The following is a 23,366-nucleotide window of genomic DNA, read 5'->3' as shown; positions in this document are numbered from 1 at the left end:
TCCTGAGGCTTCCATATGACATTTGTAATTATCAGCTCTGAGTACAAAAGCAATGACTGCAAAGGCAACTCTGGGTGCTTCCAGAAAGTAGCAAAAAATATGATGGTTTTTGTTGCTGATGCCATACAAGTGGTCCCCTGATTCAGTACATGCTGCACAACATGTCATCCTCTCGCAATTAATTGTAGCCTTCTTCAGAACAGAAGGGATACTTGTCCTGGGGGAACCTCAGCCACCATTTCCCCTTAACTAGAATATTTACCATGGCTGCTGCTAGGAGAACTTAATGCAAACTTCCCTTTTTTAAATAAAGTGGCCCTGATTCAAAAACCCCTTCAAGCTTGTTCCAACCAAAATGGGTGTTTGCACCTCGTTGCCTCTGCTACGGACAGCTAGAGCTCATGAGGCTTGAGTACAATCCCACAATACTCCGCTGTAAGTGACAAATCCATGCAGCAAGACTTCTCCTAGGTTCTGCAGAGCTGTCATCCTTTTGCAGGCAGAAGTCGTGGGGCTTGCAATCCCCATGATCCCCACCTGCTGCAAAAGATGCTCAATTCAGCTGAGGCAGCCACTCCTCCGCTGAATGGAACTGCAAAGAACGAAAGCCCTATTTGACCTAATTTGCATGTTTTTCAAACATGAAAAAAACCCACCCAACTCTAAGCTTTTCTAAGAGTTCAACTGGAACATTCAGATTTTGAATGGCAACATTTATTTTGATGGCAACATTTATTTTGATGGCAACATTAGTGTGTGGCGTTCATTAGTACCAGCAACACTTTTCCCTGTAAAGAGCACTTTTGCTGCTTTTACTGCTGTAATAAAATAAGTTACTTATTCCCCACCCTCACCCCTTTACTAAAGTTCTCATCAGTCAGCAGCATTTCCAGACAGTGGGTTTTATCGTGGGTTTACTGTGAGGCTTTACTGCAAGTTTGAATTTGCCCCAAAAAACCGATGCAAAAAGTGGATTCTTTTTTTTTACCCTGTACACTAAATCGGGCTAGGCTGTAATGCACAATGAAAAACCCAAATTGTGTGTGAAGTGCTCCCTGATAGCTCACAGGGATTTGCGGGTAAATCTGGCCAATATGTGAATGCACATTTTCCACTCCAGAGAAGAAACGAGCTAAAAGCCCCATCTGGAAATGTTCCAGGGGGATTTTGCCGGCTCACCCTGTTCCCCGTAAGAGATCCTGCAACTTGATGAAGACAATTTAAAAAGCATGTTGACAAAGGGGTTGTCAGTTTCACCCTTTTTATTTCGCTAATATTGTAGCAAACTAGCTGCAGTTAATACAACAAAGCCTTGTCAGTTTGACCTTTTCTATTAAAAGGTGTGTGTGTGTGTGTGTGTGTGTGTTTTGCACTGAAATGAGGCTGCCGACCCATACCTCATTTTTAAAAGTGAAATTCCTAAAATTTTATTTGTTTTATTTCTTTTACGTCTCATTTCAGTTCCATAGCAGAAGAATGACAGTTAATAGTGGAGAGACAGCATTGCCTATCACCAAATACATCACACAATAGTGTTGGCAACACTGAAGTGCTACTTTGGTTCACATGCAAAATGATGGTTTGGAATTGTGATAGAGGCTCCAACAATTACTTCAAATAGCTAATTTTTTAAAAGGAGATATTCACATATTCACATATTCTCTAGAAATTAGCTGTTTCTTCTATTAATGCATTCCCCTTCTTCTGAGCCATTAATAGGAGAAACAGCTAATTTCTAGAGAATATGTGAAGAGCAAACAGTGTGGATACTGGAAGGGGGGGGAATCTGTACCAGCACCCCACTGCTGTTTCTTCCTGTAAATGAAACCACTGCCCTAGTCCTCCAGCCAGATTCCCCTGTGGTACATGCTGATGCTAGAGTTGACACTGATGGACCACTTTGGGGTTAATAGGCCTCCTGGTGAATTAGGTCACAGCACTGTATCACTTCACCACACAATACTATCAACCAATCAGAATGCTGTTACATTTTGGCTTTTTAAACAAATCAAATAAACCAGTCAAACAACATCTGGGGACCCAAGGCTGGAAATCCCTGGGCTGTGCCACGTCTCTGCACTTGCATTGGACAAATACCTAAAACACAAACTATAGGAACTTACAAAGGTAGAGAATTCCCCCTGCCAAGGACTCATGCCAAGGTGATTTATAGCCTAAACTGACTCTGAGATTCCCACTTTGACATGGGTTCACACAATCATACTAATGTTGGTAACCCAAGTTAAACCTATATTGGAATGATTGTGTGAACCAGGCCACTGTAATCAATCTATTGATTTCAAAGAGAATGAATTCACAACTCCCTCTTACTGAGATCAACTGTGTTTTAAAATGCTTAATTTGGATTGGATTATGCCCATAGTTTATGTACAGATCCTCTACCTCTGAATTGATTTACTGAGCTGCTGTAGGGTGAGCATATCATTCTTGCTGTGTGTCCAATTACACCAGCTGTCATCCAGAGGCCCTAGAAATCACAATGTCTTTCCAAAATAGGTTCAGCCATTGAGAACTATGACCACAAGAGTGATTGGGGAAACTGTAACATGTTCAAATCTACTGTGAAAAGGGGAATCTTCTTTGGGAGCAGTGGAGGGGATTGCAACTGATGCTGATTATTAGGCGGTCTAGTGACCCAAATCATGTACGTGTGTCCCATCATGAAACAATCTAAGCAGCCAGAAGTGATCAGGGCATCAGTATGCTTTCTTATTGCAACCTCAGAGATAAGGGGATAAACTTCCTTTCTGGAAGAATGTGTTGAATCTTTAAATGGGTTCTTACACACAGAAAGAGATACAGGAGGGGATGTGACATATTGTGCACTGCCTCTTTAAAATTACATATGCATAGGAAACATAAAGATGCCTCCCACTAGGGAAAGGATTTAGATGCAGGCAGAGAGACAGCCTGCTCGGTTACAAGGCAGACTGGCAATTCCACCTCTAATTCCACAGCATCCTTTGTTTAACCTGCTGTGCATGGTCCTAACTGCACTTCAAGCATTTTGAGGACTACAGTACACTAAGAACTCAGAAGATCCCCAAACCATACATGAGTGGCACAAGCTCCAGCTCTGAAACAGGTACTGTCTGAAATGTACTTTTGAGAGTGTGTATGTGTAAATTATCTTTGCTATTTTGCAAGTGTTGATTCAAAATTTATATTAATTCCTACTTTGCAATTGATTTTCCAAGGCATGTATTGATCTTGAGTACAAATATTTTCTCCTGTTCTTTTGCCTCGGAAAAGAAAGCAGTTTGGCACAATCCACCAATCTCATCAGAATTGTACTTGATTCTTATTACACTCACAGCCTAATTTTAAACACATTTGCTTAGAACTCAATCTCATTGTTTGCACTTAAACTTTTCCCCAAATAAGTCGGCTTAGAATGGCAGTGTTCGACTCTTTTCATCCATATTTGCGGAAGAATAGCTCTGCTAGTTTGTAGCAACAAAAAGACAAGGAGTGCTGTGGCATATGAGAAACTCAGCAGCCTATTGGGTTGCCTGCAAGAGCTGATTTAAACGTCTCTAAAGTGTTATTCCACTTCATGCTCATTAGACGGATTTAGGTGAGATTTGCCATCATAAATGACAAACACAAATCAATTTGTACCTGAATCGAGCCGATTTGGGTGATTTGGAGACAAAAGAAATCACCTCTGTGGTCCATTGGCTAGATTCGGGTACAAATCGAATTGCGTCTGATTTGATTCAAATCAATTCGAGTGGATCCTTCTTATTAATTTTTTAGTGCATTAATTTTTTGAACATTTTTCAAGTGTTTGGATTCTTTGGTGTATAATAACTTTCCCTCAATGAATCCCTATGAAGATTCATTACACACCTTCATGTCTTCTATTCATTTTGACTGTCTTTTCGACAGTGCCAACTGTCAACTGCCATGTGCCAACTATACCCCACTCCCACCTGCAAGGCAGTGGGGTACTACTCGGTTTATGTTCTAGGATTTTTTTTCAAGTGTTTAGGCTCTTTGGTGTCTAATAACCTTTCCTCATAATGAATCCCTATAAGGATTCATTACACACCAAGAGTCTACACAACTCAAAAATTACTAAAATATAAACTGAGTACCCAGTGGCTTGTGTGTTGTGGGTTATTTGGAACATGGGATGCCAATAATTCCCCATACCCACCTGCAAAGCAGTCGGGGCAAAAGGAACAGAAGAAATGCAGGTGTGTAATGAAGACCCCAAAGAATCTAAACACTTCAAAAATACCTAAAAAAATAAACTCTCTGTGTGTGTGTGTGTGTGTGTGTAGTTGAAACATGGCAGTTGACAGTTGGCACTGTCCAATGACAGTCAAAATGAACAGAAGAAATGAAGGTGTATAATGAATCCTCATGGGGATTCATTATGAGGACAAATTATTAGACACCAAAGAATCTAAACATTTCAATATTCTTAAAAATTAAAATGAGTACCCCCCCCGCCTTGCCGGTTTTTTTGGGGGGGGCGTTGTAGTTGGCACATGGCAGTTGACCGTTGGCACTGTCCAATGACAGTCAAAACGAACAGAAGAAATGAAGGTGTGCAATGAATCCTCATAGGGATTCATTATGAGGAAAAGTTATTATACACCAAAGAATCCAAACACTTGAACAATAATGACTGCACATTTTGCTCCATAACTCCACTTCTACCAAGGGCTAGAGCCTAGCTTTAAAAAAAAAAATGAAAGCTGGGTATCCATGTTAGGGTTAGGATGTGGCAACTTTGAATCCTCATTGTTTCCTATGGTGGAAATGTTCAAAATCAGTAAAAACTTTTAAAAATCCATTAAATATCAACCAAGTGTCCCACTGCCTTGAAATGTGGGTGGTAGGTAGCACCTATGAGGACCTACACACCTTCCAAATTCGGTGCCCCTAGGACCTTTTTAAGTGGTCCAAATTGGTCTGAATCTGAATAGAATAAAAGCAAATACAAATTGAATCTGGGCTGATTTGGAGGGGGTAGATTTGGATACAAAACAAATCGAATCAAGAAAATTGATTTGTGCACATCCCTAAACACACGTTTGCACCTCTGCTGGCTGAAATGTGATAAGGAATTGAACTTTAGCTAAGAAGTTTCTTCTGAAAAAAATATAATGTTACCGCCTTGTGGACATTGATTATTATTGGAGGGGTGAGAAGTGATTTGATGCGTGTGGGCAGGAACTGCTTTTCTGCTTTGCAGGTTTTATTTGCAATCCAGAGATACACACACACACACACACACACACACACACACACTGGACATGGTGAAGAGCTGCCTTCATAATACAAAGACACAGCTTCTTTTTTTCAATTGTTCCACAGTGCTTTAGCTGGCTGTGTAATTAACACAGCTTGAAAAGTCTAATGTTCGTGAATCTGAAAGTGGGTCTGTATGTATTGATGGGGTTAGGCGCAATCAAGCTATTTATCTGCAGGCATGGGACCATAGGAGATGGTGGATACTGTTAAATATTAAAAACAAACAAACAGAACCAAGAAGGGGAATGGGTTTTTACATGTTTTTTTTCTCCTGTCATGGGTGAGCAAATTCACATCTGTGCGGACACAAGGCTCATTTTTCATGTGTCTGCTGCCACCCTCCTTCCCTGATGAAGTGTTCCATCCAGGAGCTCAGGCAAAAAGCATTACTTTGCCTGCAGTCCACAAGTCACTTAAGCTTCTTTTGTAGTACAGTATTAATTTCAATGTGACCAAACCAGCCTTAAAGCCAGTTTGTATGTCATAGTTTTGCAGATGGAAGAACCATTCCTGAAAGAGGTAAATTAAATATGCCACATACATTAGTCAAACCAGGCACAACACTAAACCTGTCATTTGTGCTTTCATTTCCCCCTTAATTAAAATAGCAGTTGCAAGGGGGCCTGATCAGGATTGGGACCAGGTCCTACTGAAAGGAGTGGGGGGAAGCACCACTGCAAAATTCCAAACCTGTTCAGGAATCTTAGGTTTCATTGTAAGTCAGATCCATGTGTTACCTGATTCACATAATTGCCCCTATCCAGGAACTCCAGTGTGCACAGTGCTGAGGATGCCCGCCATATATGTGATGGTGAAGCCCTTCCAAGATACCCAAAGGAATGAGGAAGCCCTTTCTTGGGCAGGGCTCAGTGGAAGAGCCCCACATGGCTTTGGATCAAGGCCATTACATGTAAATTACACATGGAAATATGGAAAGAACTCTCTTGTATGCCGGATATGGACATGGGAAATCCCTCTATAAGACTTAAGAATGGGTAATTCTCATTCTGCAGTATAAACCTGTCAGTTCCACAACAAAGTCAGAGTGTGTTGGAGTCCTCTTGTCAGCTACAAAATGAATATCAGTTCCACTGACTTCAGCAATGGATTAGCCATTTTCCAGTTAGTAAATCTGGCACAATGTACCTGTTTAACGGTTTTCAAAAGCGAAACATTTGTTGGCAGGAGGCCCCTTGCATTCATTTTAATTACTTAATGTAACCCAAATGCAGTTTCGTTTCTCTTCAGGCCCTCCCCAGACTGTAAAGTAATGAAGGCAAAGTAGAGGAGATGTGCTCCTGAGTGAGATGGCTCATTCTACTAACTTGTCCTATGCACTCAATAGGGATGTGCACAAACCAGTCCGAAGGCCATACAAGAGGCCTTTGAACCGGTTCGCGCTGGTGCCGGTTCAAAGTTCAACCCCACCAGGGGGTTTCCCTTTAAGGGAGTTGGGTTGCACCTACCCCTCCCGCTGCTTTTCCCCTGCCGGTGCTCCTTTTTTAAAAAGGTGACATGCACACACAACATGTGATGTGCGTGGTGGGTGCACAAGCATGGTGGTCACGCACATGGCAGCAAACACACACGGCGGAAAACACGCACACAGCCCATCCTTCCGGTATTTCCAGGCAACAACGGGGGCAGGGCGGCAGGGAGGAATGCTGCCACCCTGAAAACATTCTTTAAAAACAGAGCGCCGGCAGGGGGAAAGCAGCGGGGTGTGTGTGTGTGGGGGGGTAAGTGCAACCCCCCTGCCCTTAAAGAGAGACCCCCACCGATGTTGAGACCTCGTCCTCGGTTCTGTACACTAGCACTCAACTATGTAAAAGTGCCACCAACCGATGGGAGAAGCAAACATTGTTTCCCCCCCTTCCCCTTATTTCATTCTGTACACGAAAAGAGGAAGAGTCAACTTGTAAAATACAGCTGACTGATAAAACATCAGATCCAGATTTATTTGATTCGATTCGATAGATCCATATTTGAAAACCCTGTGCACTTCTAGCAAGTGGTCTGTGTTCAAAGAGCATGGACATGTCACATCCATATTTCTGTGCAAGGGCTTGTTCTACTCAAGACAATTCTGTACACCTATAGCAGAACGTTTCCATGCAGGGATGACTCCGCCCTCCTAGTTTTTACATTCGCCCCTCTCTGATTCTGTTTTTCTTTTTCTTCCCATTTTAAAAGATAAGAAAGTATGTGATTGCTGTAAAATCACACAACTGATGCTGAGAGCCTGGTTGACAAGAAAGCAAGATCTCTTTCCTAGAAGGTCATTTCCGGGAGACATTGAGAAGGAGCTGTGAAGACTGAAGACAAAAGGGGCAAACAGCAACAGCATGAGGCAGGAAGGGCACCATCCCAACACCACACTCATGAGCACCAACTTTGCTGCCATCTATAGCCACCACGAGGGAGACTTCACCTCTTATCCAAACTTCAACTTCAACTTCCCCTTCAACTTCAGCTACGGCGACTATGATCTACCCTTGGATGATGAGGACGATGTGACCAAGACTCGCACTTTCTTTGCTGCCAGGATTGTCATTGGTGTGGCATTGGTTGGCATCATGTTGGTCTGCGGCATTGGCAACTTTATCTTCATTGCTGCTTTGGCCCGCTACAAGAAGCTGCGCAATCTCACCAACCTGCTCATTGCCAACCTGGCCATCTCTGACTTCATTGTGGCCATTGTCTGCTGCCCCTTTGAGATGGACTACTATGTGGTGCGGCAGCTGTCTTGGGAACATGGCCATGTGCTCTGTGCCTCTGTCAACTACTTGCGCACTGTCTCCCTCTATGTCTCTACCAATGCACTCTTGGCCATTGCTGTGGACAGGTAAGGAGAAGAATTGAATGTCTGGTTTGTCTGTGCAGCTAAGAATGTTGTATTCCTCCCAATGACCAATATTTTCACATTTGATTTCTTCCCCCACAGCTGCCCCTTCAAGATTTAAATAGTGGGTCATTCATTATACTTGGAAACCTCCTCTCTGCCTGTAGCTCTTTGTGGAAGTTGTTGCCAGTCCAGGGGTGCAGACAGCATGAAAGCTTGAAGAGCAATTCCTCACTTACATTTAGTGGGGGAGAGGACAGTCACTTTGGAGCGGAGAAAATAAGTTTTGAGGGGTTGAAGGTTATTAGGTTTGTTGGGGGGGCTCATTATAATGAGGGGGGAACTCATCAGTTGTGAACCACCTTAAGACCTGGTTATAGGCAGTCTAAAAACGTTTTGTAATAAATAAACTCAAGTGATTCAGGGATTTGCCCTCCTGCCACTCACAATCACCCCCTGCTGCAATGCTCTCTTCACAGCAACAGCAGGTTGCTGAGAAGAGCTTCAGAAAGAGACCCCACCCCCACCCCGCCAGCTCTGTGCTGGGATGCAGAGTGAATGAGACCCACCCACCCGCCCTTTAGGCATATCTCCTTGACCTGACCACCCTTCTCTCCCCTGCTGCTGATGAAACTTCTAGGGACAAGCTTCTATGTCAGAGTAACAGTGCACTGATCTTGATCCTGCCTTCCCTTCCCTTCGGAGTGAAAAAAGGATCACTGTCACCAAAAAGCACCAAAAAGCAGCAGTGGGGTGGGGTGGGGGGTTGAGGGCTAAATCCATGGGTGGAAAAGTAACTATGTTTTTTTTTTTTTAAATCCCAGGGGGAGAAATACCTAAGATGGTATTACTAGCTGTGCAGTTAATAAAAGATTTCACACTGCAGATTAACTGGCAATAAACACAGAGGGGTGCATTATATATACATAACAGTCTATTGTTGTGACTCTGACACATGAACCACTACTAACAAGAACAGATCTTTTTCAATGTATCCAAGCCTTTAGATTGAAGTAGCATTTTATAAACACCCCGGAAGACTTTGATGCTAGAGCTACACCACTTTGATCAAAGTTGGCTTTTGTTCCACCAAGACCTGTCCCCCCAGCCATCCTATTGTTTCAACAATTGATTTGAAACATGGAGAATTTGAACAGCAGCAAAAACCCATATCTCAGGTATGGACAACATGAGCAAGGGTGAAAGGAATACCTTGAAAGTGATAGCTAAGGTTACCAGTATAATTATCAAGGAGGCTGCAGGGTTATTCTATTATAATAATGAATAAACAGGATTATGAGGCAAGGCAGAACAACACTGAATAATCACAGTTTAGATTCCCTTATATTAGTGGCCCTACCAATTGTATTCTATTGAAAATTACAGTGACTCAAGACAGAGTAATAGAATGGAGAACAATGATATAGATCATCATGGATAATAATCTATTCTGGGTACCAGTATTTTATGTGTAATCTAACATTGATGTTTCTCTCCCCTCCACTCCAGGGAGTCTATTGTTTCAGACAATTCTATACTAGAACCAGCATCTAAAGTTATGGGCTTTTCTTCAAGACTTCTTTTACCTGAAACAAAATCACATTTGTGGGATTCTGGTGACTTCATCCAAAAATGCAAGCATTAAAAAAAGATGAAAAGGCTGTACTAGTAGAAATGCTTGATAGTCAGCCTTTATACGCAAACATCCCGCAACAGGGTACACTTAATAACACATAAGATGCCCTACAAAGAAAAAATAATAATAAAACTACTTATCCATTTCATAGCAACCAGCTTAGATTAAAAACAGCTATCTATCTATCTATCTATCTATCTATCTATCTATCTATCTATCATATTTATTTATTTGTCATGTTTTTATATCCCCTGATATGTAAATCTCTAGGCAGTGTACAGATGCCAACATTAAAATCACAGGTTAAAATACATAAAACACAATAAAAACAATATAAAACAAATTATTAAAATTATTAAAAGGACAGGAAAGTCTTGAGGATCTTCCTGAAAACAAACAGAGAAAGAGATGCTCTTATTTAAGCAGGAAGCATATTCCAAAGCCCTGGGGCAGCCACAGAAGAAGCCGGGTATCGAGTCGTCAACAGACGAGCTGGTGGCAACCGTAACTGGAGCTTTCCAGAAGATGGTAAAAGGTGGGAGCGTTCATTACAAAGGAGGCGCTCTCTTAAATAACCTGGTCCCAAGTCATTAAGGGTTTTATAGGTAATAACCAACACTTTGTATTTCACCCAGAAACATATCGGCAGCCAGTGCAATTCTTTCAAAACCGGTGTTATATGGTCCTTTCATGTTGTCCCAGAGACCAACCTGGCTGCTGCATTCTGTACCAATAGTAGTTTCTGGACTATGGATAAAGGCAGCCCCATGTAGAACACATTACAGTAGTCAAGTATGGAGGTTACCAACATATGTACCACTATTTTAAGGTCATTCACCTCTAGAAATGGACATAGCTGACGTATCAGCCAAAGCTGATAAAACACGCTCCTGGTCACTGCCTCAATCTGAGAAACCAGGGACAGCTTAGGGTCCAGAAGCACTCCCAAGGTACGTACCTGATCTTTCAGGGGGAGTGTAACCCCATCCAGAACAGGCAGATCTAAACCATCTCTCAGGTCCCCACCCACCCACCCCCAGTCAGTACTTCCGTCTTATTTGGATTCAACTTCAGTTTGTTATTCCTCATCCAGCCCATTACTGCCTCCAAGCAGGCATTTAGGGAAGATATGCCATTTCCTGATAAGGTCGACATGGAGAACTGTAAATCTGGGTGTCATCAGCATGTTGATACACCCGGCATCAAACCTCCTGATGATCTCTCCCAGCGATTTCATGTAGATGTTAAAGAGCATTAGAGACAGTACGGAGCCTTGTGGAACTCCATACCTCAGTTCTCGCTTTGCAGAGCAACAGTCTCCAAGCGACACCATCTAGAATCTACCAGAGAGCTACGAGTGGAAACACTGTAAAACAGTGCCACCCAATCCCACCTCTCTCCGGCAGTCCAGAAGGATACCATGGTTGATGGTATCGAAAGCCGCAGAGAGATCCAAGAGGATCAGCAGAGTCACACTCCCTCTGTCGACAGCCAATTAGAGATCATCCATCAGGCTGACTAAGGCAATCTTGACCCCATAGCCCACACAAAAGCCAGTTTGAAATGGGTCTAGATAATCTGTATCATCCAGAACTACCTGGAGCTGAGATTCCACCACCCGCTCAATCACCTTGCCAAACCATGGAAGACTGGAAACAGGTCTGTAATTAGCTAACTCCGAGGGATCCAATGCAGGTTTCTTCAAAAGTGGTCTGATAATAGCCTCCTTAATACAAGGAGGCATCCTGCCCTCCCTCAGAGAAGCATTTATAATATTTACCAGATCCTCTTTGATAATATAATTATCAGATGAGATAAGCCAAGTTGGACAAGGGTCAAGAGAACAGGTTGTAGGGTGCACAGTCCAAAGCAGTTTGTCCACTTCTTCAGGAGTCACAAACTGAAAATGATCCAATCTAATTCCATAAGAGGAGTTGCTGGATACCTCCACAGTAGACCCCACAATAACCATGGAATCCAACTCGGCCCGAATGTGAGAAATTTTATCCGCAAAAAAGTCATTAAAAATATCACAGTGAGTAACCAATGGTTCCAAGTTTCAGTTCAAGGGGAAGGGGGTACATACTAGCCTCCACACAACCCTAGACAACTTAGCTGAATGTGAGTTTGCAGAAGCAATGTGGACAGAAAAGAACTGCTTCTTTGCCACCCACACTGCCAGAGCATAGATCTTCAAATGTGCTGTGTTGTACCCGATCAGACTCACACCGAGTCTTCCTCCACTTGCACTCTAGTTGTCTATCTTGCCGCTTCAGCTCCTGTAACTCATCCAAATAACATGGGGCTGTCTTTAAAGCAGGTTGGAGAGGACGCTTAGGAGTGATTGTGTTTACTTCTCTAGTGAGTTCATTATTCCATGTTTGCACCAGAGCATCAACAGAATTACTAGCAGAGCCAACCCTAAACTCTTCCAAGGCTTCTTGGAATCCTATTGGATCCAGTAACCTCCTCAGGCGGACCAATCTAATAGGTCCTTCACCCCTACAGAGGTGGGCCGAGGCTGTAACTTCTACCTTAACCAGATGGTGATCTGTCCATGACAATGGGGAGATGACAGGAGTCCCCACCCACGGAATACCACCCTGATCAGTAGTCCTATTGAAATAAATGGAACAAGTTAGCCATAAATAAATAATAAATTACTAACTTGTCCCACTAATTTCAGAAGGATTACTCATGAGTAATTTAGTCTGGCTGTCAGCCAACATCTTGTGTTCAGCAGGTGAAAGAAGCAGCGACAAGGTCTTCTAGGATCCTTGAAATGGTCAACAACAACTACAACAAATATTTATATACCACTTTTCAACCAAAGTTTCCAAATAGCTTTACATAGAGAAATAATAAGTAATTAAAGTAAGCAAGTAAATAAATAAATAAAGGGAGCTCTGTCCCAAAGGGCTCAAAATCTAAAAATGAAACATAAGATAGACACCAGTAACAGTCACTGGAGGGATACTGTGCTGGAGGTAGGTAGGGCCAGTTACTCTCCCCCCGCTAAATAAAGAGAACACCACATTAAAATGGTGACTATTGCCCAGTTAGCAAGGGTTAGTCAGTCTTTTTATGATAGACTTAGAGCAAAGAAAATAAGAGAAACCTTGCACTATAGGATTCAGTAATGATAATATAAGCAGACACAAGAGAATCCTAAATTAAAATGTTAATGTATTTAATCCTAAGGTTGTAGTAAGTATAAAATATTATATACATTACATTTTTAGGTATACACATACATTTAAAAACATAAAAATATTTAAAAGCATATGACAGTTCAATGAAGTCCTTGTAGGATAACTGGCTGCAGGTTAGTTGGTTGTAAAGTCCATCCCTCGGAGAGATTAAAAAATGTAACAATTGACTGAAAGGGATGCTCTCAAAAAGCCCTAACATGTTCACCAGTCTAATAGTAACCAAAGAGGAGAATCTAGAATCATTTAGTTGGTGCCAAACGTGTTTCAACCAACACTTGAGCTTATTCAGTGGCAATAATATACAGGTTTCATTCTCCTTATGAATGACCTTGCTTAGAGAATGCCTGATGCCAGGTTTATACCAAAAAGGATTTACTAATGAAAGTGCTTGCAAACTACTGTTCTTTGCAGAACCCCAAGTCTCTGCAAAGAAGAGGCCCCCAGGCCTCTCCTGCCCTAGTCAGACACTCTAACCACGACATCACACTGGCTCCTAGATTACATTCGTTCACTGCTAGTTCTCATCTTTAGCATATAAGTAATAATTTACCATTCAAAGAATGGCTTACATGAAAAAGAATTACTCAGAGTAGTCCCATTGAAATAAAAAAAAATTTCATTTCAGTGGAACTATTTTGAGTAGATTTCCTCACAAAGAGGAACTATACTTACCAATGTCCAGATTTGAATTCTATAGTAACAACTTGCTCAGCTGGGGTTATCCAGAAAATCTAGCTAGAGCTAGGAAAGTGATAATCTGCAGGAAGGAGGACTGACCAAAAAAGTGAAAATAAATTCTAACAGGCATATGCATAGCCTGTTGATAACAACAACGAGTCTTTGGAGTGGAGAGTAGAAATAGTTATTGACGTGTTTTATGCATCATGCCAGAAGAGGCCTATGGTAACCTACAAGAGAACTAAAAATCTAAAGGAGAGGTTAGCACATTCTGATACCTCTTCAAAAGAAAATTTAAAAAGATTGCAAGTACTGACTGGAATAATTCCCCCACCCAACCCTCTTCCATGTGGTGCTTGTGTCAGTTAACCAGCAGAATGAAATCATTCATTAAACGGACAGATAGTAATAATACAATCAATACAATACAATAAATGCTAACATACAATCTTAGCATTTCCTCCCTTGGGATTTGTTTTAAGTTCAATAGCTTTGTCCCTTCTTGCCCTCAGAATTTATTGTGTGTGTGTTTTCCTTCCAAGTTTTTGGTTTAAACAAAATGCCTCCTCCCACTTGGCCAGTTGTTCATACCCCAGATCCTGCTTTTGGCTTCCCTGGAATGTCCAGCAGCTTCAACTCTGCTAAGCTCCTGTGCTCTTTCATACCATTGCTGCTCTCCCATGTTCCCGATTGTCTTTCTGTTTAATCCTCTTCTTTCCAACACCTGCTGGCTCACCTTCTGTTGTGCCTCCTGTTTATGGACCCACCGGTCTCATTCTAACTAGCAACGCACAATCAAGCTGCCTCTGCTCCATCTCCCTGAAAGCCATGCACACTCAAGATCCAGGCTGGTAATACAGAGGGGCCTGGGTCAGGCTGCTCTTGGCTGAAGCCCAACCTGAACAAAGAGCCTTCTCTCTGACGTCTATGGCGGGCAGCAGCACTTAAAAAATGTAGCAGCAGCATGGTGGAGTGTGGCTTTGGAGAATATGTGAGAGCCCCCCACCCCACCCCATGCCCACCCACACAAAGGCCAACCACATAAAGCCATCTCTATGCTGCTGCAAGAACTGGCGTCTGAGTGGCCTTTTCACATAAGCAAATACCACCTTAGGTTGATTGCATTGTAGCTCCCTGAATCTATCCAGACCCTCTTGGAGAAGGAGGAGTACACCCCATTTGAGACCCTTAGCCCCAACAGTGATCCCCAGATCTATCAGACCATGTGCAGCCAGAGTTCATTGCCTCTCCTTTAGCCAGCCCCTGGGGGATCCTGTCCTATCCCTAGAATTCCCTCCATCACTCCTGGGACCCCAGGAGTAGAGGCAACATCCCAGGGCTGAGCTACAACTCCAGAAGCAGAGTGCTTGCTTGGCTGATTGGCAGGGTTGATAAAAATCGATGCATTAAAAAAAAATTAAAATCAGATTTTTAAAAGTTAAATTGGATTTATTTTTTATTTTTTAAAAAATACAATTCATAAAGAACCTAGGTCGAAGATATCATCATTAATACTAATCATAGTAGATGGGGATGAGAGATAACAGACCTGATCAGTCCTATTCTGCAGGTGGTGTACATACAGCACACACACACACACACACACACACACACAGAGTCAAGCCCTTGCTCTCTCTTAAAAGTGCAAAGACAAAGAAGGTCAATGAATGAATAGAAGATTTGGGAGTAGATCTGAGCAAGGAGGAGGAGTCTGGATATAAACACAGGGGATGTGGAGGGGAACAGAAAGTGAAACCAAAAGTGAACAGAACATATTCATGTAGTCCTGAGGAAACCTTTTCCAAGTGTATCCTCCATTGTTGAAGGGAAATACCTATCATGGCAGCAGGTCATAGAAGAGATCCCATTTGGGAATATTTTAATGAAGTTCCTGTACCTGTGAGTAAGAAAGGCATGCATACGAAAGGCAAACAGTGCAACAACAAAATGCAAGGCCTAGTTGCCTGAATGAAACAGCATTATGAGAAGCATGTACCTATTACAGTGTGTACCTACCGTCTAAAAATGAAACCTACATCTAACTCCAAATATGTATTAAGGTTGTATTAGACAACCAGAACATAATTTTATAGAAAATGATGATTAAATAGAATCTTCCTGAGTAGTAATTTAAATTATGGTTAAAATTTAATCCTTCTGTGAATCAGCAGGGTTGATGTGACTTGAATCAAATCAATTTAAATCGATTTGATTGAAATCACATCAGCCCTGCTGATTGGAGCGTCCCTCCCAATGGTTCTACTCAGGAGAATGGGGAGGCCCCCTCATAGCCAGCCTGAGATCCAGGAAGGTGTGGGAGTCCTGGCTACTAATACAAGCCCACCATCTGAAGCTAGCTGTTGCTGGATCAACAAGTCCTTAATTGATCTGCTGCCTTGCTGGGCATGGGCACAGCCACCTGACCGCTAACTGCAGGACTGTCATGTGAGGGAAGCAGCCATTTTAGTCTGCTACACCAGGTGGGCATGGGCAATAGGGAAAGGGCACTTTGGATCAGCATGTGCATAGTTGTGCCACACTCACACAGATCTCAGAATTCCATGGGCTGCACCACTGCAGGGGGGAACATGCAAGTGCACATGTCTGCACTGTGGCACCGCTGTAGCTAGTTTGAGTGTGACCTGTCTTCCAAACTAGAGTATATTACCAAAGTATGGCCTTGTTGAGAACAATTTGCAATATCCATGATCTTGGCAGGGTCTGTGCCCTCATTCACTGGAGGGTTGTTTTTTCTTTTTAAAATACCATTGCTTTTTAGTTTGCTCAAAATTAGCAGGGGTCTTTTAAACTTACTACTTCCCAGCTTGGGGCCTTGCCTTCTAAGGCTGCAATGGCCTGGATCTAGCTCCACCAGACATTGGCAGCTGGTCACATGTTACAGCAGCTAGGGGCTCATGAGATGATGCTCATTCTCACCTTCAAGAAAAGCCAAATCCATCCAGTACTATGGAGTCCAATGGGCATCATGATGCAGCAGGACTATGACCTTAGATGTACTGTTGTTCCCACACACAAACCTCCCTTAGTTGATCAAGGTGAATTCTAATTTGTAAGAAAAAGGAAGTGCACAAGGCTGCTTGTGCCAATAATAAAATAGTAAAGAAACAATACATCTATAGGCAGTTCTTGTACCTATTGAAAATAGCAGGAAGATAAATTTCCAAATCCATTCCCATAGGCACTATGAATGATTGTCCAGAGAAGCAAAATCTTTATCAATAGTCAGCCTGAAGTAATGTTGCTTATGGAAAAATAGGGATGTTCTTTTTTTCAGAAGTCTTCCTTTTCGTTCAGAGGTATTCTCTTTTCCCCATCAGCCCCCTAATTCACAAGAGCCATTGAAAATCAATGAAAAGCTGCCTGCCTGCACTTAGGTCTGGGAATATGAGTACACGGCTTTCTCGGTTGATTAAAAACATTTATCTCAAAGAGAACAAACTGCCAATGCATACATACAGAACGTGCCAGTTCTGCCTCTCTGAGCAGCCGGGCAACCAGGTGACCTAGTGCTCAAGATTCTCCTGCTGATTAGAAGGGCTGAAAAGGGTTCATGTTTCAGGAGAGCATCAAATACAGAAAGGCATATGCCCATGAGATTTGTCAGTAAACAAAAGTGTGTATTCACTGGCCATTCGTAACAAGAGTGTTGCCAAAATAAATTTGAAGCACAATGAATAACTGAGGCGGTGACCTTGTGTGGTGTTGATCCTGTATTGTAATTCTCCCCTAAAATCTGAAGGTGAAGAGAACTGGATCACAGAACTTTCATTAATGAGATCCACTGATAAAGCAATGTCTTGCCAACACAAGGGGAATCAGGGCATGTCTAAGTGAGCCCTACAAGGTGGCATTTTCCTGCTATGTGGAGGCTCCCTATTGCATTACAGTCTGATTTGCTATGCATTCCAGAGCAGATCAAAGAATCAGGCCTAGGGCCGGGTCGGTGGGGTATGTGTCAGGGCAATGAAGCTCTCCCCAATCCAATCCAAGCAGAGCAGCCTCCATCAGAAATACTGTGCCTCCAGCCTCCCTTTTGCTGCACAATGGAGCTTCTTCATGATGCATTTCAGGTGGAGGTTTGCTTTAAGCCATCTTATTTGTTTGTTATTTCTCTTTGTAAATCGCCCTGGGCCATTTTTGGAAGGGCGGTATAGATATCGAATTTATTATTATTATTATTATTATTATTATTATTATTATTATTATTATTAAGAAAGAGTGGCCATTTCTATCCAGTATGAAGGAAAGTAGCTCCAAAAACATAACTGAATTACAAATTCATCAATCTGGAAACACCATCTGTCTCTTGCAGGTATCTTGCCATTGTTCACCCATTGAAGCCTCGAATGAACTATCAGACAGCAACATTCCTAATCACCTTGGTCTGGATTGTATCCCTGATTATTTCGATACCATCTGCATATTTTGCTACTGAAACTGTATTATTCACAGTGAAAAACCAAAAGAAAATTTTCTGTGGCCAGATTTGGCCTGTTGACCAGCAGATGTATTACAAATCCTACTTTCTTTTCATCTTTGGTATTGAGTTCGTTGGACCAGTCATCACTATGACCTTGTGCTATGCCAGAATCTCCCGGGAGCTTTGGTTTAAAACTGTACCAGGTTTTCAGACGGAACAAATCAGGAAGAGGCTTCGTTGCAGAAGAAAAACAGTTTTGGTGCTCATGTGCATTCTGACTGCCTACGTCCTCTGTTGGTCACCTTTCTATGGTTTCACAATCGTCCGTGACTTCTTCCCAACAGTGTTTGTGAAGGAGAAGCACTACCTTACAGCCTTCTATATAGTAGAGTGCATTGCCATGAGCAACAGCATGATTAATACCATGTGCTTCGTAACAGTAAAGAATACCACCATGAAATATTTCAAGAAGATCATGTTACTCAGGTGGAGGTCTACCTACTATGGGAACAAGCCTAGTGTCGATATGGATATCAGAACAAGTGCAATGCCGGTCACAGAGGAGGTGGATTGCATTAGATCAAAGTGAACTAGATACCATGGACATCTGACCTCGTCAGTTTATCCTTTTTCCCTTTGTGTGAAAGCACACCTGAAGAGGTGATGCTGAGCAGAGCATTCTCTGAACTAGAACTCTCCATTCTGTCATAGACAGAAGACTGCACATTGAAACCTCTCCACCATGGTTTGGCTATGCCTGAGTTTCCCTTCTGTGAAATGAGGATATTTATATATGGTGTTTTAGAGGTCAAAAAAGATTTTAAGCCAGAAAATTATATTTTCCCAAGATGGGATTCTATCTTGTTTCTTACGAAAGTTGGTGAAAATCCCCACTGTTTCTTATCTCTACAGAAGCGGACTGTATGCCAGCTCACATAGTCGGTTGAATAATACAGAAGGCAGGCAACCTTCTAAGATCAACAAGCTCCGTTATGAATCAGTGGACTTCAAAAATTTGCTTTTTACTTTTTCAGAACAAGAACAAGCAACTTCTAACCCAGCCATCAGTATAATCATCAACAATGCTTTCTAGAGCTGCCTTTCTGTCAATTAAAAAAATAATATTTCTCCTGTAATATTGTTCTCCAGTCTGCCCACTGTGCACCATCCTGGTGAAATGCTGTACCATATGCTTGATAAATGGAAAAGCTACAGTTTAAAGTAACCAGTGTGTTGATTTGTCCAGCTTCTCAGTGGTAGATGTAAAGCTGACTTATTTTTACATTTAGAAACAAGATGGATTTCTGTGCTTGTAAATAATATGTTCAAGATGTTCACTGATGTCATATTCATGCAAACAAGTGATCATTATAGAATTGGTGGGATTTAGTATTTACAGTTGGCCAATTTATAGGATATTACAGATACCCAAGCAGATCAAGGCCTATTTTGTCCTAACGTTTGGTGGATCTTCTAAATGAAGATGGCACTTGGTGCCTTATATGTGCAAAGTATGTGCTGTGCCTCCTGGGATATGGTCTCTGGATACAATGGATTGGATACAAAGTCTTTCTTCCATGACTGGAAGGAAGTCCATACATGCAAGGAGGTGATTTTCACAGATCCCTTCTTCCCTCTGCAGCTCTATGTGCTCCCCACCAAATCTCTCTGGAGGGTTGGGGGACACTCCAGAACTGGATGGCATGGGGACTGCAGCAGACAAGACAGATCAATGAAGATCATCTCTACCCCTTGCATGAATGGAAATGCCTTCTGTTCATGGAAGAAATTCTTAGGAGAAATAGAAATACCAATGTTTTACATCTACCCAAGGTCTCTTGAAGTTCTTCTTGTGGATGAATAGACATGAACATGTATTTTTAATTGAATGGGTTATTAATTAACATACATGTAGATTATTCTGGGAGTTGAAAATAGATCCCTGGATAGATGTTATTCGTGAGATGAACTTGGAAGGGGCATCACTTAGGGGCAGGGCTGTCCTTAGGCAGGGCAACCACCCCAGGCCCTACTGTTTTAACCCCCATTACAACTAACTAGAAGGGCCCCTCACACTGGCTGATTTGCTCCAGGCCCTGCGCCCCACCAAGGCTCTCTAAGGACAGCCCTGCTTAGGGGTTTGTCTGTTTGCACAGGCTGTTTCTGCAAAAGGCCTATGTTCGGTCTCTGGCATCTCCAGTTAAATAGGATATCAGGTAACCGAGTTGGGAAGCATCTCTGCCTGAGATCTTGGAAAGCTGTTGCCCATCAGAATAGCCAATACTGGGCAAGATGGACCAATGATTTTACTCAGTATAAGGCAGATTCAAATGTTATTCAAAGGACCATTATTTGTGAACTTAATAGAAGGTATAAATTTAAATTTGAACCCTGGTTCCTTGGAACAAATATCTGAATACAATGATGAAAAGTAGATAATTGCACAGGTTTTCCTGTTGTCACTGGAACAGACTAAGACATAAGATGCTGTCCTGTACCAAATTGGCCAATAGTCCATGGAGCCCAGAACTGACTGGCTAGCTGGCAGAGGCTTCTTCCAGCCATGCTACTTGGCAGGTTTGTGTCAAGAGTTAGGCTAGTCAACCCAGAGGCCCAAATTAGGGTGCCAGATGTGTGTGGTGAAGCAAACGCAGGGCTTTGCCTGAGGCCCCCCATCAATTTGGTACCAACAATGTTATTCAAGATCCTTTAACTGGGAATGCCAGAATTGCACTGGGACCTTATACATGAAAATCATGTGCTCTACAATTGTGTTATGGCCCCTTTTAGCAGCATACCCTGTGGATGCAGAACTTGGTTATCTGCAGAAAATATGAAGAGTGCTCTCTTTTAAGTGCTTCTTAGATGTATATCCTCCAGTCCCCAAAGAGCTCAATATGGAATTACCTCACTCTGTTTTCAAAGGTTAAGCTGAGAAATAATGACTTGCCCAGGGCTAACAAAGGACCAGCCCCAGTTTGGAATCTCTTCATTGTGATGTTTGCACACCAAATGTACCAGTATACATACACCCTTTTATACTAAAAGATAGTATTGGTAAAGCAGTGTATACACAACCATGAAACCAAACTATTTTATTTTAATCAGGAAAACATATTGGTGCCCCATTACTGCCCAGAATTCTTTTTAAAATAAAAAGTCACTGTAGATGTACTGTATGAAGCGGCAGTCTAAATGTGGCAGCCTACAATATATACCCTTGCATTAATCCATCCTTTCTGATATGAAAAGGATAAGCAAATTCACCTGACTATACATCCTATTTAATTATTTTTACAGCTGAGCCAAACAGGCAGCACTTTTTGCTGAAGCTTTCATCAACTGCAACAAGCACCCCTTCCTTTCAGAATTTGGGGGGGATTGCAAAAAGGGGCAAAAGTAAGAGCTCATTCAGAATGAGGGCAGGAAGCATAGTCCTCACTCTTGATTGTCTTTGTGAAGTTATTTTTGTACTTGTTTAAAAATTGTGATTAAAAGGGTTTGCCAATTACACAGCAAACATCCAAAGAAAAAGGAGAGCAAGGAGAGAATGTTTGGGAGTACATTTTGGCTACCCTTGAAAGAATTACTCTTATGCCAAAAATGTTTGTGAGTGAAAATTTGCTGTACATCAATAATTCTAGCATGAACCAAAACTACTTAAACCTTCAGGGGTCCTCCAAACTTTGGGTGTATTAGACATCAGATTTGCCCCCCTGAAAAAAGGCCCACAAATTATCACTCCGGTTATAAGAAAAAGTGGTCAGTTTTGGACCTCCACGATCCTTATTACTACTACAACCTTGTCCACTGCAGCCCTTCCTATGCCAGTTTCCTCACAATTCTCCCTCTGACCAGTTTCACTTTCTCCCAAGTAAAGGTGGACAGGATTGCAGTTTCAATCAGCTGTTTTAGAGTATGCTTTGAGTATGGCACGGACATACAACCTACTCTGATGAACTCTGCATAACCTTCGAGAATTCTTATCATTAGGGTGATTTTTATGGTTCTATGCCCAGCTTTTAAATAAACTATGCTTGTTGTAACAGACTGTAAAAGTCAATGAAGCCCATTAATTTCAGTCACAATAGCCTCGCTTTGTTTGGTACGACACCTTTGTACTGTTCTGCTGCAACGTTTGTCATTTTGTACAGCATGTAACGGTACCTAGTTTTTTAGTTAGCGGAGCTTTTTGTACATAGTGCTGTCTATTTATGAATCTATGTGGGAGTGAGAGCTCACATTGCTCAATAAAACAATGCCATGACCACCCATGAGAGAAACTGCAGTCAGTTTTTAAGGGAATGCTTTGTGGAGTGAAAATTGTTGCCAGGGGCGATGGGGTGCTCATTTGGGAGGGATTTGACCCAAACAGTGTTCTCTCTAATTTTTTTCGTCTGTGTGCAGAATGAGTTTTGTTCTGGCCGGCAGTATCAAGGCAGTGTGTGCTTGCATGTGCATTCAGAGTAGGACCTTTCTGATTCAACCTGAGCGGGATCAAAAATTGACTGAGCAGACATCAAGAATTGTGTGAGTGTACACACACGCCTTAGAGGGAGCACTGGACCCCAACAAGAATGCTTTTGCCATGTTTCCCTTACTCCTTGTACCCGGTACTGTGAGTAATCTGTGAGAAAAGAAAGCTGGAGAGGGCTTGCAGATGGCTTGAGGCATCAGAGCATAGAGGCTGGAGAAGCTGAAACATTGCCTAGGCAGGACACCAGAAAAATGGGCATACCAGGGGGGCTCCTGTGAGCCAACTTCATGGCTGTGGTACTTCTAGCCGTAATTCTTATTTTTAGCATAGTGATAGCATTTCAGTAATAACTGAGGTGATTGACAATCGCCATGGCTGTATTGTTATTGTTATACACTGCCTTCAGCCTTAGAAGCATCAGTAATCCTGTTCCCCTCAGGGTTTTTAAAAAACAACCGGGGCTCCATTTCCCCCTCCAAACCTGAATGTGCATGCAAAGCAACTATTCTTCCATTAAGCTACGGTTCTTCACATACCTTTGCTGTCAAACAAGGAGCACCTTGTTTGGAACTTCATGTGACAGATTCTGTGAAGCAGACCTTCTAATTTTGAGCCATCAAACAAGCCTGCTCCATGACTCAGCGGTGTAGCTATAATTGAGCAGATGGGTTCAAAGAACCCAGGACCTCCAGCTCCTAGGGGACCCTCAGCTCCACCTCTCCCTATTTTTTTCATTATCTCCCTCACTCTGAGGGGCTGCCAGGGAGAGGGATGAACATGGGCCACCTCTC

The 23,366-nt window shown here is 42.2% G+C and overlaps 1 protein-coding gene across 1 annotated transcript; it reads left to right on the top strand.

Moving 5' to 3' along the window:
* The first annotated feature begins 2,925 nt into the window (after nucleotides 1–2,925).
* On the top strand, nucleotides 2,926–22,370 carry PROKR1 (prokineticin receptor 1). Its single transcript, XM_053288129.1, has 3 exons — nucleotides 2,926–3,106; nucleotides 7,483–8,134; nucleotides 17,991–22,370. The coding sequence occupies exons 2-3, from the start codon at nucleotides 7,635–7,637 to the stop codon at nucleotides 18,685–18,687; spliced, it is 1,197 nt and encodes a 398-aa protein (XP_053144104.1). The 5' UTR covers nucleotides 2,926–3,106; nucleotides 7,483–7,634; the 3' UTR covers nucleotides 18,688–22,370.
* The last annotated feature ends 996 nt before the right edge of the window (nucleotides 22,371–23,366 follow it).

Source organism: Hemicordylus capensis, chromosome 1 (genome assembly GCF_027244095.1).
Source record: "Hemicordylus capensis ecotype Gifberg chromosome 1, rHemCap1.1.pri, whole genome shotgun sequence".
In the NCBI taxonomy this organism is placed as follows: domain Eukaryota; kingdom Metazoa; phylum Chordata; class Lepidosauria; order Squamata; family Cordylidae; genus Hemicordylus; species Hemicordylus capensis.
This window is presented reverse-complemented; position numbering and strand designations above follow the sequence as displayed.

Excerpts from the sequence above, each read along its gene's own strand:
- PROKR1 (XM_053288129.1), top strand. The coding sequence starts at position 7,635 with ATGAGGCAGGAAGGGCACCATCCCAACACCACACTCATGAGCACCAAC. Across the intron at positions 8,135-17,990 it reads TTGGCCATTGCTGTGGACAG|GTATCTTGCCATTGTTCACC; the intron begins GTAAGGAGAAGA and ends TGTCTCTTGCAG.